At 42.4% G+C, this 15,607-nt stretch overlaps 10 protein-coding genes across 10 annotated transcripts; 5 read left to right on the top strand and 5 right to left on the bottom strand. All coding sequences in view use genetic code 12, as the record gives it.

The window, feature by feature from the left end:
• Positions 1 to 735: 735 nt before the first annotated feature.
• On the top strand, positions 736 to 2,595 carry PGUG_04513 (uncharacterized protein; the record flags this gene model as incomplete). Its single annotated transcript, XM_001483734.1, has 1 exon — positions 736 to 2,595. One exon carries the CDS (start codon positions 736 to 738, stop codon positions 2,593 to 2,595), a length of 1,860 nt encoding a protein of 619 aa, XP_001483784.2.
• A 280-nt stretch (positions 2,596 to 2,875) lies between these two features.
• On the top strand, positions 2,876 to 3,958 carry SPP1 (Spp1p; the record flags this gene model as incomplete). The annotated part of the gene is made up of 1 exon (XM_001483733.1): positions 2,876 to 3,958. The coding sequence occupies one exon, from the start codon at positions 2,876 to 2,878 to the stop codon at positions 3,956 to 3,958; it is 1,083 nt and encodes a 360-aa protein (XP_001483783.2).
• Positions 3,959 to 4,009: 51 nt separating this feature from the next.
• PGUG_04511 (uncharacterized protein) lies at positions 4,010 to 4,489 on the bottom strand (the record flags this gene model as incomplete). Its single annotated transcript, XM_001483732.1, has 1 exon — positions 4,010 to 4,489. One exon carries the CDS (start codon positions 4,487 to 4,489, stop codon positions 4,010 to 4,012), a length of 480 nt encoding a protein of 159 aa, XP_001483782.1.
• A 258-nt stretch (positions 4,490 to 4,747) lies between these two features.
• Positions 4,748 to 5,638, top strand: PGUG_04510 (uncharacterized protein; the record flags this gene model as incomplete). Its single annotated transcript, XM_001483731.1, has 1 exon — positions 4,748 to 5,638. The coding sequence occupies one exon, from the start codon at positions 4,748 to 4,750 to the stop codon at positions 5,636 to 5,638; it is 891 nt and encodes a 296-aa protein (XP_001483781.2).
• A 216-nt stretch (positions 5,639 to 5,854) lies between these two features.
• PGUG_04509 (glycoside hydrolase family 127 protein) lies at positions 5,855 to 7,675 on the bottom strand (the record flags this gene model as incomplete). The annotated part of the gene is made up of 1 exon (XM_001483730.1): positions 5,855 to 7,675. One exon carries the CDS (start codon positions 7,673 to 7,675, stop codon positions 5,855 to 5,857), a length of 1,821 nt encoding a protein of 606 aa, XP_001483780.2.
• A 230-nt stretch (positions 7,676 to 7,905) lies between these two features.
• On the top strand, positions 7,906 to 9,627 carry PGUG_04508 (uncharacterized protein; the record flags this gene model as incomplete). Its single annotated transcript, XM_001483729.1, has 1 exon — positions 7,906 to 9,627. One exon carries the CDS (start codon positions 7,906 to 7,908, stop codon positions 9,625 to 9,627), a length of 1,722 nt encoding a protein of 573 aa, XP_001483779.2.
• A 216-nt stretch (positions 9,628 to 9,843) lies between these two features.
• On the top strand, positions 9,844 to 11,526 carry PGUG_04507 (uncharacterized protein; the record flags this gene model as incomplete). Its single annotated transcript, XM_001483728.1, has 1 exon — positions 9,844 to 11,526. One exon carries the CDS (start codon positions 9,844 to 9,846, stop codon positions 11,524 to 11,526), a length of 1,683 nt encoding a protein of 560 aa, XP_001483778.2.
• Positions 11,527 to 11,972: 446 nt separating this feature from the next.
• Positions 11,973 to 12,500, bottom strand: PGUG_04506 (uncharacterized protein; the record flags this gene model as incomplete). Its single annotated transcript, XM_001483727.1, has 1 exon — positions 11,973 to 12,500. One exon carries the CDS (start codon positions 12,498 to 12,500, stop codon positions 11,973 to 11,975), a length of 528 nt encoding a protein of 175 aa, XP_001483777.1.
• Positions 12,501 to 12,570: 70 nt separating this feature from the next.
• Positions 12,571 to 13,512, bottom strand: PGUG_04505 (uncharacterized protein; the record flags this gene model as incomplete). The annotated part of the gene is made up of 1 exon (XM_001483726.1): positions 12,571 to 13,512. The coding sequence occupies one exon, from the start codon at positions 13,510 to 13,512 to the stop codon at positions 12,571 to 12,573; it is 942 nt and encodes a 313-aa protein (XP_001483776.1).
• Positions 13,513 to 14,148: 636 nt separating this feature from the next.
• PGUG_04504 (alpha-hydroxy acid oxidase) lies at positions 14,149 to 15,285 on the bottom strand (the record flags this gene model as incomplete). The annotated part of the gene is made up of 1 exon (XM_001483725.1): positions 14,149 to 15,285. The coding sequence occupies one exon, from the start codon at positions 15,283 to 15,285 to the stop codon at positions 14,149 to 14,151; it is 1,137 nt and encodes a 378-aa protein (XP_001483775.2).
• Positions 15,286 to 15,607: the final 322 nt, after the last annotated feature.

Here is a 15,607-nt window from a genome sequence, read left to right as displayed (position 1 = left end):
ATGCCAAGTAGATTAGATGACAAAGATAATGTGTCCCGGAAATATGGTGAAGTGGTTGCATATACGCCAAGAACACCAACCGCATTACGAGCGGTGCGAGGTATTGTAAGCGCACATATATTTCTTGGCGTGCATCGACATTACTATTAGTGGCTGCAATCTCGGTGATTCGGGAACGAAACCGATCTTGGTCATGTTGCAAAAGGGCTAAGTCTCGCGGTAAATTCCGAAGCATCTAACTCATGAGGAAAGAGTCGAATTTGAAAATTTTATATTGATTTTTTTTTTAAAATTTTTCTTGCTCCCTCAAGTACAATATGTTGCTTCAGGTCCCTTGAATATCGAGATTTTCATACAGAGGGTTCCTCAGGCTATTCTATGCTCCTCCTTCCTCTCTCAATTCGACGTGCAGAATGCATTAAATGAGCCGCATGAAGGTGCATTGATCAAACTGATAATTTTGATCTTGATGTACACGACGATGGACCACAAGCCGTGTCAGCCGTGTCAGTATCGTGAAAATTGGGCATGATGCTATGTATATTCGGTTTAACAGATGGATAAGTTAAAAAAACTGTGTTTTCTCAGTCTTCAAGTCATAACTAGAAATCGTAATATGCTGCTTTCTGGGCGGACTTAGCAATTCTTTTTCTCGGTAAATTTTTGACAAATTCTTGCATGCGTCCCTTCCGGGTATAAAAAAGAGTCTTTTATTAGCACATATGGTAATTTCCAATGTCACAGTCTGCTGAGCATCGGCTATCCCAGGACGATGTTGAGAAGCAGGAACGCTTAGAACATACCGATGATGTTTCCAGTGAAGATATAGAAAAGGTGCTTCCTCAATCTCGAGGAGTGGCCCATATTGAAGCCATACGGGATACCATGCTCAATGTCAGCAGCGGAAAAAAAGTGAAAGTTTTATTGTGTGCTTCAATCTTGGTCTGTGCCTGGGTTCTGGTGCTTGATTCGTCCACTACTTCTTCCTATGAACCATTTGCTACTTCGTCCTTTGGCAAGCATTCTATGATTGGTACGGTCACAATAGCAAAAACAATCATTGCTTCAGTTTGTCGTCCTATAATTGCAAAAATTGCAGATCTCACTTCTCGTCCACACACCTACATTTTGGTGGTGACTTTGTATACCGTTGGATATGTTATAAGTTCTGCTGCTCAAGACATTACTGCATTTTCAGCTGGCCAAGTTTTGGCTGGTATCGGTTTCGCAGGAATTGACCTTATAAATACTCTTATTGTTGCTGATTTGACGCCTTTAAAATGGAGAGGTTTATTGATTTCCTTCTTGGCCACACCCTATCTTATTAACGTCTGGTTCGCTGGTCTTATATCTGATGCAATTGTGAAGAGAAATTGGCGGTGGGGTTACGGGATGTTCGCTATAATGATTCCAGTGGTTATTTTTCCTGCCATTGGCGTTCTCTTGTGGCTTGACCGTCGTGCTCAGAAGCACAAGAAGCTCGCTTTGACGACCAGTAAACTCAAGCAAGAAATTGTTCCAATAGCCAAGAAAAAGTGGGTGAACATTGTCTGGAGTGCAATAGTTGAAATAGACCTTTTGGGCTTGTTACTCCTTGGCTTCGGCTTTTCTCTTTTATTGTTACCTTTTTCACTTGCTTCTGGTGCCTCCAAAGGCTGGAAAAACCCCAGTTTAATTGCCATGATGATAGTTGGAGGGCTCCTTTTGATAGCATATGGAGTTTATGAGGTGTACTATGCTCCCATCCCATCAATGCCCCGAAGGGTGTTGTTCAACAGAACATTTCTTATGTCTGTTTGCATCGATGTGGTATACTTGCTCGCTGGAAATATTGGAGACCTCTATTTGTCGTCGTACGTTTATGTCGTTACAAACTTATCGACAAGAGACTGGACATACTTCAACAACACATTGACTATGGGGTTGTGTGGTTTTGGAGTGGTGGCAGGAGTCATAATGAGAATCACTCACAGGTACAAGTACATGCAAGTTACCGGGCTTGCGATCAAAATTATTGGGTACGGACTAATTATTCGTCCAAAGGGAACAGTGCCAAACCTTGCTTCCTTGGTCATGAACAGACTCCTTATAGGATGTGGTGGTGCCTTGAGTGTGGTAGCAAGTCAAATTGCAGCCCAGGCTTCGGTGGCTCACCAGGACCTTTCGCTCGCCATGTCCCTTTTGTCTTTATGGTCAAACATGGGAGGAGCCGTGGGTGCTGCAATTGCCACAGCTGTATGGCAAAGAGATTTGCCTGGTTACCTCAATGATTTCTTACCGGCAGATTCGACAGATTTGGCTCCTACTTTGTTTGGGTCTTTTGCAGCCATTAAGGCATACCCTGAACTGTCGCCTATTCGGCAAGCGGGAATCAAATCCTACTCTTATGCTACACATGATTTCTTTATCATTGCTCTCAGTTTGAGTTTCATACCTTTAATCTGTGCTTGCTTCCAAACAAACTTCTTCTTGGGGAACACCTTGAATGCAGTTGACGTCGAATCAGAAATGGCAGAAAAGGAGCTTGCTGAAGCTGACGAGCCAAAAACGAGACTTGACAAGTTGGCAGCATTCTTTAATAAGAAAATGGTTTGAGACTAGTTGGCAGGGTTGTAGGTAATCAGTTTCTTATTTCTTGAAAAAAGTGGATTTTTTAAAATATGTAATTTGGAGGAAAGCTTAAAATTGAACAGAAATGAGGAAACTGAATAATAAATAGACAATGACTTAACACGGTAGTTTTTACAGCCACTTCTCTTTTTTTCTTGTATCAGCCAAATACCTCAGTCCTACATCTTGCAGCTCATTATAATTTTGGTGCGAATTATTCATATTCAACTTGTTTTTACTTTGTATATAGTGCCTTTCATAAATCATGACTGAGGAGTCTAAGAAACCAGCCCCAAAACGAAAAGAGGAAGATGACTCGGACGACATAGCTAAACAGTATAAAAGGTTCACGAGTGCCGCAAAATTTAATTTGAATAGTGAGGAAGTCTACTGCATTTGCCGACGACCAGATCATGGAGGTGAATTGATGATTTCTTGCGATGGATGTGAAGAGTGGTTTCACTTTCGTTGCATGAAGTTGGATCCTGAGCTTTCCCGGCTTATCGCCCGTTTTTTCTGCAAATTCTGTGAGTGGAAAGGTGTTGGAGAAACAAGATGGAAACGAAGATGCCGATTAAAGGGATGTTTGGAGCCCGTCAGGCCAGAAAAGAACTCGAAATATTGCAGCGACGAACACGGTGTACAATTCATGAGACAGCTTTTGATGAGTAGCTCCAAATCTGCTACCCAATCCGATATCAAAGCACTACTCGATGCAGTGGAAAACGTCGACCAATTTCATACTTTGGGAACTCAATTCCCAGAGCTTCCCGAAGTTAAAGTCTACCACGAGAGAGGTGACAACTTATCACAGTTCCCAGAAAATGTGCAAGACGAGTTGAAACAACTTCAAGGAAAACTTAATAGGGTGACAGAGGGCATAGAAAGCTGCAATGTTAGATTGGCTTTTTTGGCCAAGCTCAAAGAAAAGCACAAAATTATAAACTCGAAGGTTATGGAAGCGAGCGGCAGCGGTGGAAAGCGCAAGAAGTACGAGTTATGTCTTTTCGATAAGAATGTCAAGTCCGGCATCGAGACTTCTGGAGAACAAATTCACAAGTTGATTGACTCGTCAGATATTTATGCCGATTTCGAAGAAGAAATAGATGCCATTGTACAGAAGTACAAGCTGCGAGAGCAAGATGAACTGGAGGATGTTTGGTACAATAATCACTTGTGTGTTGAAGACAAAAGACGATGTCCTCGCCACAACGGATGGTTCAACTTGGTCCAGGATGGAGTTTTGAGGGAGGCCGACATGTTTGCGATACAGAAAAGCAACTTGGAGAATGAAGTTCTGACAGTGTTACGAAACTACAGCATGACGATATACGAAGATACAAAGTGAATATCACTGACAAGTGAAGATTACGATACTATACAACACATAATTTGCTGTTTACTTACGCTTCAAACCATTGATCGTAGCAACGATCTTCCTAGTGTGATGGTATCTTCTAAACTCCATCAAGTAAATTCCTTGCCATGTTCCCACGGCCAATCTTCCATTGGAGATTGGAACCGTAAGGCTGACCGAAGTGAGAGTAGATTTGATGTGACCCGGCATATCGTCGCTACCTTCGTCTGCGTGAATGTAGAAGTCGCCCTCTGGAGCCACTCTGTCCAACGCTTTATCCATATCCTCTCTTACATCGGGATCACAATTTTCGTTCAATGTCAAACCAGCACTAGTGTGTTGCAAGAACAAGTTCAATTGACCTATTTCATAATCTTTGATCTGAGGAACCTTCTGAATCACCTCGTCTGTGATCAAGTAGCACCCCTTGGATCTGGGAGTCAAACTGAATTTTACTTGGTCCCAACCTGTAGACATGATGAAATCTGGTGAAAAATCGCTATCTTCGTTGCTGCGCTGCATGCGTGTTCCTGCAGATTGGGTTCTATCGGAGCAAATTCACTTTAAATTAAGAAAGACTTTTAAAATGAAACATAGATAACGCTTATACTTCTAAGGTTAATTGAAAAAGCTGTGATGCTTTACCAAGAAAAATGTACTCAATGATACTGGAATTCAAGTACCTCTTTCACAACCAAAAAATATGAACCATTTTGTGCGCGCGAAACTAAACCGTTTTAATTGTCTCTTTACACTGTGCTACGTTGTATACACAAGGACATGCGCAAACCTCCCCTCGATCCTTTCGAACAATACGAACATGACCGTGAGGTTAATTTACAGCGTATGCGCCGCGAAAAGCGTCTAAATGTTGTTCGAAAATCTTCAAAATTCACACCTGTTACCCCACGTACGAAACGTCCTCGTCGAATACCATTGGCAGACAAGACTAACGAAACCAACTCGAATCCAGATGTAGAAACCAATGTCAAAAAAGCGATTATGAACTTTCATAGGAGTCTGAAGCGTGCACAGCAACCTGAGAATTCGGTTTCGTTGCTTGATTTGGTAAAACAATCAAGATCTAAATTCAAAGTGTCGAAGGAAAGGCTACCGACTTTTCGAAGTTATGATGAAATATCAAGGGCCTTGACGTCCCATACACCAACCAACAAATTGTCTTCGCAATTGAAGAAGATGTTCCAAGATTATGTTGGTTGGTTCGCCGATAATCGCTTTGAATTCGTGCTATCGCAACCACCACCCGCCATAGATTTAGAAGGCACCACTTCCAATACTTCAGACCATCAGAAACCTTTGGATCTTGAGAACCACTCAAAGAAATTGCAGAGCCCTAACCCACCCTCCTTATTGCAACTGCTTCGAAAGAAGAGGTACGAACCTAAACATCTCCTGAAACAGCCTAAAAGTTTACCAACTGCAACTCATAGGCTCGAGAGTTTCAACAACATCGGCCAATTTTTAATATCTGCGACTGTTTGTCATTTAGAATCCTCGCATACAAATACGGTTCTTTTAGCTGCACCTTCGCTGACTATCGACTTACAAGTTGGTGTGTTAGTCGCTTTGCCAAGGTACCCCGACAGCTCAGTAATGCTTTCTGAGTCCATTGTTGACTTTTATACCACTTGGCATGTGTATAGTAAATAAAACCTACCATAAACGAATTACAAGAATGCAAAATAATGCAAAGATACGTAAAAGCCATGATAAAAGGGTTCAAAGCTGTAACTACTTGAATAACTGATTCTAACTCGAAAGGCGTATTCCCATAGCCCATATTACTGTCCTACTCCCTTGACTCTCTTTCACTAGAATTGATTTAATTTTTTTGCACCCATAGTTACGTATGTACTACTGATCCTCTCACTGACTCTCCTTGATCCACATTCTAAAGTCTTCACCTGGGTGTTCATTTCCAGTCACAAAATAAGGTACAAACTTGCACACAACTCCCGATATAGTCGTCAGTAAGCTGATATATTTTGTGTCTCGAATCGTTTCCAACTTTTCAGTAAACTCTTGCCCTCTCTTAATATGCAACTGACTCAAGGAAACGTCTCCTTGTACCCCAGACTTCTGTAAAGCATACACAAAAGGTCCTCTCTGTACTGCCAAATGGCCCCTATTGGCTTCTACCTTGTCGTCAGGTACTATCACTTCAATCTTAAGATCAAATTCAAGATCGATAACTTCGTCCCATACTTTAGGAGCGAAATGCAAGTATCCATTACGCTCTGTAAAGCTCGTGTTAGAACATTTGAAGTGATTTGGAGCTCTAACTGCAAGACTGATTGGCTTCGAAGTCTTTAAAGAGATCTTAAACCTTCCCTTTTGGGGATACTCGCTCTCAAGTTTCATGTTGATATGGTCGTTCTTGATTTCGGCACCAATGTAAAGGTGGACAGCTACTGAGTCACTTGACAACAGGTAAGCATACTTTTCCAAGCTGTTGAGCAATCTGGCGACGTTGGGTGGGCAGCAACTCACACTGAACCAACTCAGTCTCTTTAAGCCTCTTTCTCCAATAATTGGCTGGTCATAGAAATAAGACTCTCCGTTAATACTCACACCTCCCAAAACGTCGTTGTAAAGAGCCCTTTCCATCACCAAAGCCACTTCCCGATCCAAGTGGTCCAAAAGCATCTTTTCACACAAAAAGACCAACCCAATAGAAGCACACGTTTCCGAGTACCCGTCCCATCTCAAATCATGGTCCTCCCCAAAACCCTCCCACCTAGCTATAGCACCGATACCTCCATGAATGTAGAACTTCTTGTCGATCATATTCCTGAAGAGTCTTTTGACAGAATTTCTTAGTCCATCGTCATTTTTGAGCGAAGCCACCGCTTGTACAGCCGTCAAAAAGTACACTTGTCTTACGGCATGTCCCTTGACTTCGTGAGCTTCTCTCACAGGTACATCAGCTTGCAAGTACCAGTAGCTTCTAGGAGCCGGCCAATGCGAGTCATAATGAACCCCAGGAAGATGGTCATAATCTCCTCTAGGTCTGTAGGTATCTGGATCCAAGCCTCTTGCTCTCACCTCGTCATCGTAAAACTTTCCATTTTGGTATCCTCTTTGTTCGATGAAATAGTCTAAGAGTTTTTTGTATCTTGGCTCGGGAACAATTTTAGTGAGCTTAACAAGAGCTAATTCAATTTCCTGGTGTCCTGGATACCCGTGCAATTTACCACTTTCGTCACCAAAAGTCTCACAAATGAGGTCCAAGTACCTGCAAAGGCATTCAATCAATACCTTGGAACCAGTAGCTTCATAGTATGCCACTGCTGCCTCAATTAGATGGCCGCAACAGTAGAGTTCATGTTCTTCAGCAACGTTTTTGAATCTCTCGGTTGGCTTAACTTGAGTAAAGTAAGAGTTGAGATAGCCATCTGGCTGCTGTGCCTTGAGTATCATTCTCGTAATGTCATCCATCCACGACTTATATTGCAAGTTGCGTGCATCACCTTCCTCAGTATACTTTAATGCAAAGCAAACGGCCTCCATAAACTTGGCAATATCCGAGTCCCAGAAAATATGGGGCTTGATTCCCTCTTTCCAATTGAAGTCAAAGAAGTCCCAGCGTCCTGTTTCATGCAATAGTTTGTACATGGAAGGAAGTGTGTTGGTGGAAACCGTTTTGATTCTTTCTCTCCAAAAGCCATCTTTGATCAACGCCGTCATTTTTGGTGAAGTTAAATATATTTGGGCAGTATGCCCTTATATAGTCCCCCTCTGTTCTCCACCACTTCTCGATTGAGTTCTGATTCCGAAATCGCTTCTCCTCCTTTGCAACCGGATTCCGCATTGGGTTTTCCGATCATACATATGCAAGATCTTTTAAGGCTGCAGATCCGGTTTCCTAAAATGGATTCCGAGAATTGTGGGGTACGTCCCACGGAGAATCCCACCTGATGCGGCTGCAAACTCCCACAATGCTATGCTATAAATGGACAGTCTTTCCGATGTTTTTCTCCAATACAATGTCTTCAATGAATGAAAAGATCGAGGTGAACCACGTGGAACAGGAAGAAGACGGTAACTCTCAGATGTCTTCCACGGCCAGGGAAAATACGATATTGCACGATGCTAGGAAGGCTACCGAAGAAGAGCATGCTTTGCTGGCAAAACAAGCTCTTAAAGACTACAAACCTGCCATTTTTTGGTCCATGGTTATGAGTGGAACTATTTTGATGGAAGCTTACGACAGTATTCTTATTCTGTCTCTCTTCGCTTATCCATCTTTCCAAAAAAGGTACGGGAAAGAGATCTCTCCCGGAAGCTATCAGATCACTGGTCCCTGGCAGAGTGCTTTGGGTTGTGGCAGTAGTATTGGAATAATCATTGCTTTGGCATTCAATGGAGTTTTGGTTGAGAAATATGGACACAGAAAAATCATCATTGTTAGCTTGTTCTTCATGGCAGCGTTCATTTTCGTCACTGTATTTGCCAAAAATGTTGAGATGCTTTTTGTTGGCCAAATTCTCAACGGCTTTCCCTGGGGTTTCTTTTCCGTCATCGGGTTGATTTATGCTTCCGAAGTTGCCCCATTGCCTCTTCGTGGCTTCTTATCGGCGTACGTTATGATGTGCTGGGCTACTGGTCAACTTATTGCTGCAGGGGTGTTGAAAGCTATGCTTAACGACACTACTCAATGGGCTTATAGGTTGCCTTTTGCTATACAATGGGTATGGATACCTCCCATTTTTGTCTTGACTTTACTTTCTCCTGATTCACCGTATTGGCTCGTTCGTAAAGGACGGGTAGAAGAAGCGGAGAAGTCATTGAAGAGACTTTCATCGAAGTCTATTCATCCAAATATCAAGCGGAAGTTGAAACTTTTAATTCACACCAATGAATTGGAAATGAAACAAGCGTCCGAGTTCGATGACCGCTTCAAAGGTTGGAAATCTTATGTCGAGTGTTTCAAGGGCCCCAACAGAAGGAGAACAGAAATCGCTTGTATGTCCATTGCAGGGCAAGTTTTGGGAGGTAACAACTTTGCTTACTCTCCTTCTTACTTTTTCTCCCAGGTGGGATTGAATAGCACACAAACGTACAACTTGAACTTAGGTATCACTGGACTTGCGTGGGTTGGTACTTTCGTTTCGTGGTTCATTGCTGGAAAAGTGGGCAGAAGAAAGATTTACATTACTGGTATTTTCTTTATGACCCTCTTTCTATTACTTATTGGGGTCTTACAGACTCCAGCAGACAATAACCCACTGGTAGCATGGGCACAAGTCGGTTGCACCTTTGCATGGGTTGTATCGTTTGTCTTGACTCTTGCACCCTTAGCGTACACCATTACGAGTGAGGTTTCAAGTACCAGATTAAGATCCCAGTCGATTGCCATTGGAAGAAACGCCTACAATCTCTGTCAGTTAACTGCTCAGGTGGTAGAGCCGTACTTCATCAATCCTGGTAATTTGGGATTGAAAGGAAGAACAGGTTTCATTTGGTTCGGAACCAGTTTTCTTACTCTCATATGGGCAATTTTCCGGCTACCAGAAACCAAAGACCGCACCTACGAGGAGTTGGATATTCTTTTTGAAAGAAAAGTGCCACTTACCAAGTTTGCTAGTTATAAACTTGATATTAATGATGAAAATGAAATAGTGCTGGAAATTAAATAATTACGTATGATCGGCTGCAAATAAAATATTGGTTTTAATCCGTTTCGGTTTTTCCTGATTTGCGTATTAGTAATAACTGGATGTGATACAATACAACGGCCAAGGCTGTGTACGTGCCGCACACCCGGGAGCACGTAGAGGGCTGTAATATATTTTACCCCACATTTTCTCACCGAAATAATCTCGTTTCGGAATCTCAATCGAGAAGTCCGATAAATGGGGAACGCAAGCAATAGCTGGAAATGCCTAAATTTGAAAAACTACAACCATGCAAAACGTACCAAAAGGGCCAGATACTCACGCCCATGTGACAAATGTGCTCAAACAAAGGTTAAATGTGATACTCAGCTCCCTTGTTCGAGGTGTGTGAAAAGGAACATTCCTTGTACCCTCAGTAGGTTCGAAAGTAAACCGGAAACGATCACTAAGGATTCAAATTTGAGTATCGCGGAACTTAGAGTTGTAAAGCTGCGGAAAACTCTCGGAAACACCATCGCTATAGGACGATTGATACCTTTTCTTCACATTTACAAGTCGTACTATTACGGAAATTGGCCCATTATTCCCGTGAAGTCACTTTTACGGAGAGCGTTTTTGATAGCAAGTGACCCTATTGAAGCTACAACTGAAAACATACTATGCTACTCTCTTCTATGTGCAGTTGCTGCCGCTGTTTCGAATCAGCTCACCTTCTTGAACTCCGAGAATCCTATAAACTTTAAACTCAATGGAGTAGATCCTGCCGTGTTCGCTGATGAGGCCATTAGAATAAGAAACATGATAAATTTTAGGGCATTACAGACAATGGACAATGTCCTTATCTCGTTTCTGTTGTACATTTACTACGTTAATATTCGAGGTGGAATGTCCTGTGGTCTCATGTACATGAAGGAAGCTATAAACTTTACCCAATTGATGAAGCTACATGATCCAAAAGTATACAAATCAAAATCGCCTCGTGAAATCCACATCTTGACAAAATTTTACTACATGCTCCTCATATCTGAAAGATACATGTGTATCGAGGAAAATCTTCCTGTTTGCTTGGAACACTCAATCCCACTCCCAGTCGCCGAAGATGATGACGATCCTGTTCGGATGAGAGGCTTCATTGAACTTGTCAAAAGTTTTGCAGCCCCAAATAGAAGCTTCTTTGATACTCTAGTGAATTACTATTCTAACGGGAACATCTCCCACAGCTCTTGGGTTCCAAAACGTCCGTGGATAGTACAAGTTCAAGAAAATTTAAACAGTATAGAGTTCGCTCACGCCTCAGGACAAACGCAGTACATGAATGTGATGTCGTCCAAGCACTGGATGCGTTCATTGGTATGGAATATTAGTTTGCGGTCTCATATTTTACTGGAGTGCTCTGAACATGGTTCGCTTACGTTTGCGTATCCCGTTTGCATAGCTAGTGATTTCTTAAACGATACAAAAGATTGCTCAGACTTTGCATTTGAATCGAACGGACCGGGCTTATGCGTGAAAATCTTGGAAATTGCCAACGGAGTAGCAGACTCTATCAACCAGACAAACAATATTGCATATATTCCAATTCTTCAAGCAATATTTGACCTTGTCTCAAAATACAGAAATGACATTGCCATGCCCCAAAACATATACACTAAGGTCCAGAATTTTCTCTTATTGAAATCTCGTTACACAACGAAGGCGCTCAACTTGGGCAATGACGAAGAGCTTCGAAGCGCCTTTAGCATGAAATGCAGCAATGACACTCGACTACCTACACTTAGTATGTCGCCGGAGGGCCTGTTTCATGATACGAAGTACATCAAAAGTTTTGAAGAGAACAACGACCGAATAGCTGAAGAGAAAGAGCTTAAAGCCATCACATATGAGAGCGATGATGAGATACCAGGTGATAAAACTTTATGATACAAAAGTGAGCAACTTAAAAGTCACTCAAAAAATTGTTGATAATGCTAAATTTGAAAGCACTTGAGAATGAGTGTGATTGCAGATAGAATGTTTGGCGTATGGTTTCTACTACTTAACGAGTCTCGCTCTTATTGCTTTTCGACAATCAATCAGACCGGAAACGGTGGTCCTTGCTAGGTATGGCCGGAACCGAAAATTCAATTTAAATGTATTAGTCATGAATTAGCCTCCTAGCTGGCATTTGAAAAGTCTGATATCATGATCAAGAGGACCAATTTTAGTTCATTTTGATTTTTCTTGAATGTTCTTTTTTCGCAGCCATTTTCTTTTGATACGGGGGAAGGTTTATTGTGACCTTTCACCTTTTCTTTTGTCTCGAATACCACACAAGGCTGTCTTTAGCTAGATACAACCGGCAGAAAAAAAATACAAACCATTTCAGACTATATATTGGTACCATTTAGTGGCCAGGAAATTTCCTCACCATAGTTCCAATGGACCGCTTTTGTTTGTGTATACTCTTTCAATCCCTCGATGCCAAGCTCTCGGCCAAAACCCGACTGCTTCATACCTCCGAATGGCACGGCATTGCTCAATACCATGTATTGGTTGCACCAAACTGTTCCCGCCTTGAGAGCGTGAACCATTCTCATACATTGGGATGCATTCTGGGAAAAAACTCCGGCTCCTAATCCGTAGGCAGTATCGTTGGACAACTGAACTGCTTCCTCCTCAGTCTTAAATGTCTGTACAGCAAGAACTGGTCCGAAAATTTCATCATCCACGATCTTCATTCCCTTTTTGCAATTGGTGTACACTGTTGGGGGAACGAAAAAACCGTCCTTGAATTTCTCTGGCAAATGTGCTAATGTTTCCTCTCCTCCGGTAAGGCAAACAGCTCCTTCTTCCAAGCCGTGCTGGATGTACTTTTTCACCTTTTCTTGCTGTTGCCTCGAAACCAACGGTCCCATAAAAGTGGTTTCCACGCCGGGGTCACCAATTTCAATTTCCTCTATTTTTCTTTTGAGTACTTCAAAAAACTTATCCTTGATCGTCTCTTGAACAAAATAGACGTGAGCCAGCACAGCAGTCCTGCCCGTGGTTGAAAAGAATTGCCATGCAAACCCAATTGGCAGTTTGGTCAATATCAACACTGTCGAAGACTACCACTGGGGACTTTCCTCCTAGCTCTAGGGTAACCTTCTTGAGGTTACTCTTCGAAGCAGCTCCCATGATTTTTCTTCCCGTCACCGTTGATCCGGTGAAAGCAATTTTGTCAATATCCATGTGACGTGAAATTGCGTCTCCCGTAATGGCTCCAGTACCGTTGACCACGTTCAAGACTCCAGGAGGAAATTCTGCTTCAAGTGCCAACTCCGCCAACCGAAGAGCACTTAAAGGAGTTTGCTCAGCAGGCTTTATGACAACTGTATTTCCAGCAGTCAAAGCTGGAGCTACCTTCCACATGAACATTTGAATGGGATAATTCCATGGAATAATCTGGCCACATACTCCTATAGGTTCAGCTCTGGTAAAAGCTATTTTTATTCCATCTTCTTGTTCAATAGTACGCCCCTCTATCTTGTCTGCAAGTCCAGCATAGTACCGAAGACACCCGATGCTGTCCTTAATATCGACATCACGAGCCATCCAAACTGGCTTTCCATTGTCAACACTTTCAAGTTCGGCAAGAGAATCAATATTAGCCTCTATCAAATCGGCCCATTTGTTAATGAGAGAACAACGTTGAGATGGCGTGCTCTTCTTTCCCCAAGTCGTCTCAAAGGCTGTTCTGGCAGCAGTCACGGCGGCATTTACATCTTCAACCGTAGCAGCACTAATAGTAGCCAAGTTCTCTCCTGTGGCTGGATTTGGAGTAGTCAAAACTGAGCCATTGGCTGATGGCCGAAACTCATTATTGATGAATAATCCTGTCTTGATGTCAATTTTTCTCCCTCCGTATAGTTGAATTGTTGTCGACATTCCAAGCGTGATTTCTGTTTGGATCTAGTGGCTGTCTTTTTTTTATATGATTGAAACTTAAAGTTGAAGCCGCATACGGATCGGAAAATATCCGATGCTACTTCGGGAAATTACCGCCAAAGATTACAGTGTCAGCATGGTGGGTTAGCCAACGCGAGACGCTTCAACGGTGGACTGCAAATGTTTTTGCTATTGTGTGTGCACTCTGCTTGGTTAATTAGCTACAATTGATGATTTTCACTCACTTTCGCATATTTCACGCAAGTACATAACTATGCATTTTTTTATGGACTGACCATATTTTTCAAGCTGACGGGCCCTTTGACTTGATAGACCTTTGTAGTTATAATTAAAGTAGATTCTTTTTATAATCGATAATTTCATGGTATCTGAAGTGTTTGAAGCTGGTGCACTTAATGGTTGCAAAAAAACTCTTCCATTACAAAGCAGGTTTAGAATATAGGTAATGATTTGCTAGTATTGCCATTTTTTACTGTGAATACTAAAATATGGTAACATAAGTTTCAGGCACTTGAAGAAATATGTCAACATTTTCAAAGGCGGTTTAGTTCAGCCATAGAATCTTTTGAGATTCAATGAATTATACCTGTTTGAATATCTTAGCTGAGACAAAATTCAAAGCTTCGCTGGAGACTTACTAGTCAATTTAGTCAATCTTCCATCGGCTCCCAACCTGGCCAAATGCTCGGGCTTTATATCGCTTACCGACTTACATCCCATTAGTGCCATAACAAGGCGGAACTCATCATGAAGGATGTTAAGGGCTAACGAGACTCCCTTCTCTCCATTGTAGGCCAAGCCCCAGAGTGCAATCCGACCAATCCAACAGTAGTCAGCTCCCAATGCAAGAGCCTTGAAAATATCGCTTCCACGGCGAATACCGCCATCAATATGCACGGGAATCCTTCCCTTAACTGCCTCAACAATCTCCGGCAAAGCTTCCAAGGTTGACATGGCTCCATCAAGCTGTCTTCCTCCATGGTTAGAAACGAGAATGCCGTCTGCTCCAGCGTCAACCGCCAATGCTGCGTCTTCAGCAGTGAGGATTCCTTTGAGCCAAATTTGCATGTTTGTCTTCTTCTTAAGCTGCCGAATATAATCCCAAGTGAGTGAAGCATCATATTGAGTTCTTATATCGTCGCTGACCATATTAGTACTATCAATCCATGGGTAGCATGGATATTTGAGATGCAGAGGAACGGTAAATGAGTTTCTCATTTCATTCAAACGTCTCCCGAGCCAAGGGCAATCCACACTGATAAAAAGTGCTTTGTAGCCACATTCCTCAGCATTCTTGATTATCGACATATTTGTTGGCTCATCCATTACCACACTCAACTGGTGAGCATAAGCTATACCAGAATTCTCCCCTTGCTTAGCAACATCCTTAGGCGAAGAGTTGGTCCAGCTTGAAAGAATCATGTTCACTCCCTTCTTGGCGGCAGCCCTTGAAGTTCCTAACTCGGCGTCGGGATGTGCCATACCATGGTTTGCGGAAGGTGAAATACCAAGCGGAAAAGCTACAGTTGAGCCCAAAGATGTGGTAGTTGTATCTACCGAGGTCACATCAACCATTACTCGAGGCCGAAGCTTGTATCTGTCATACGTCGCTTTGTTTTCGCCTAACGTTTGGAGGTCCATTGACCCTCCACTAATGAAATCACGAGCCATTGGAGTGAGAATTTCATTTGCAGCTTTTTCCAAGTCTGCGATACAGTGGATTTTTTCATCGTACGTGACAGCTCTATTCATATTGCCTCAACAAAAGGAAGAAGGTGGATCATATATATAGGCATAAAAGGGGCTCTTATCAGGCGGCCCTACGGTCGCGGACATTTGCCGAGTGTTGCATCGGAAAAACTCCGACTCTAATTCATATCGAAACTGGACATCTACCCCTATTGTGAAAGGCTGGGCGAGACTGTTTTGTGTACAAGGTCTGGAATAGGAACGACTTTCTGGAATCGGAACGATTTTCCGTAACCTTTAATATTATTTAGCTTCCCTCTTCTAATCCATACTACTCAATCTTGCAGCCGTGTATGCAGGTTTTTCGACGAAGATTGAAATATCT

The sequence above is a fragment of the Meyerozyma guilliermondii genome, genomic scaffold, assembly GCF_000149425.1.
Source record: "Meyerozyma guilliermondii ATCC 6260 scaffold_5 genomic scaffold, whole genome shotgun sequence".
Classification (NCBI taxonomy): domain Eukaryota; kingdom Fungi; phylum Ascomycota; class Pichiomycetes; order Serinales; family Debaryomycetaceae; genus Meyerozyma; species Meyerozyma guilliermondii.
The sequence above is the reverse complement of the archived record's forward strand: the minus strand, read 5'-3'. Positions and strand labels throughout refer to the sequence as shown.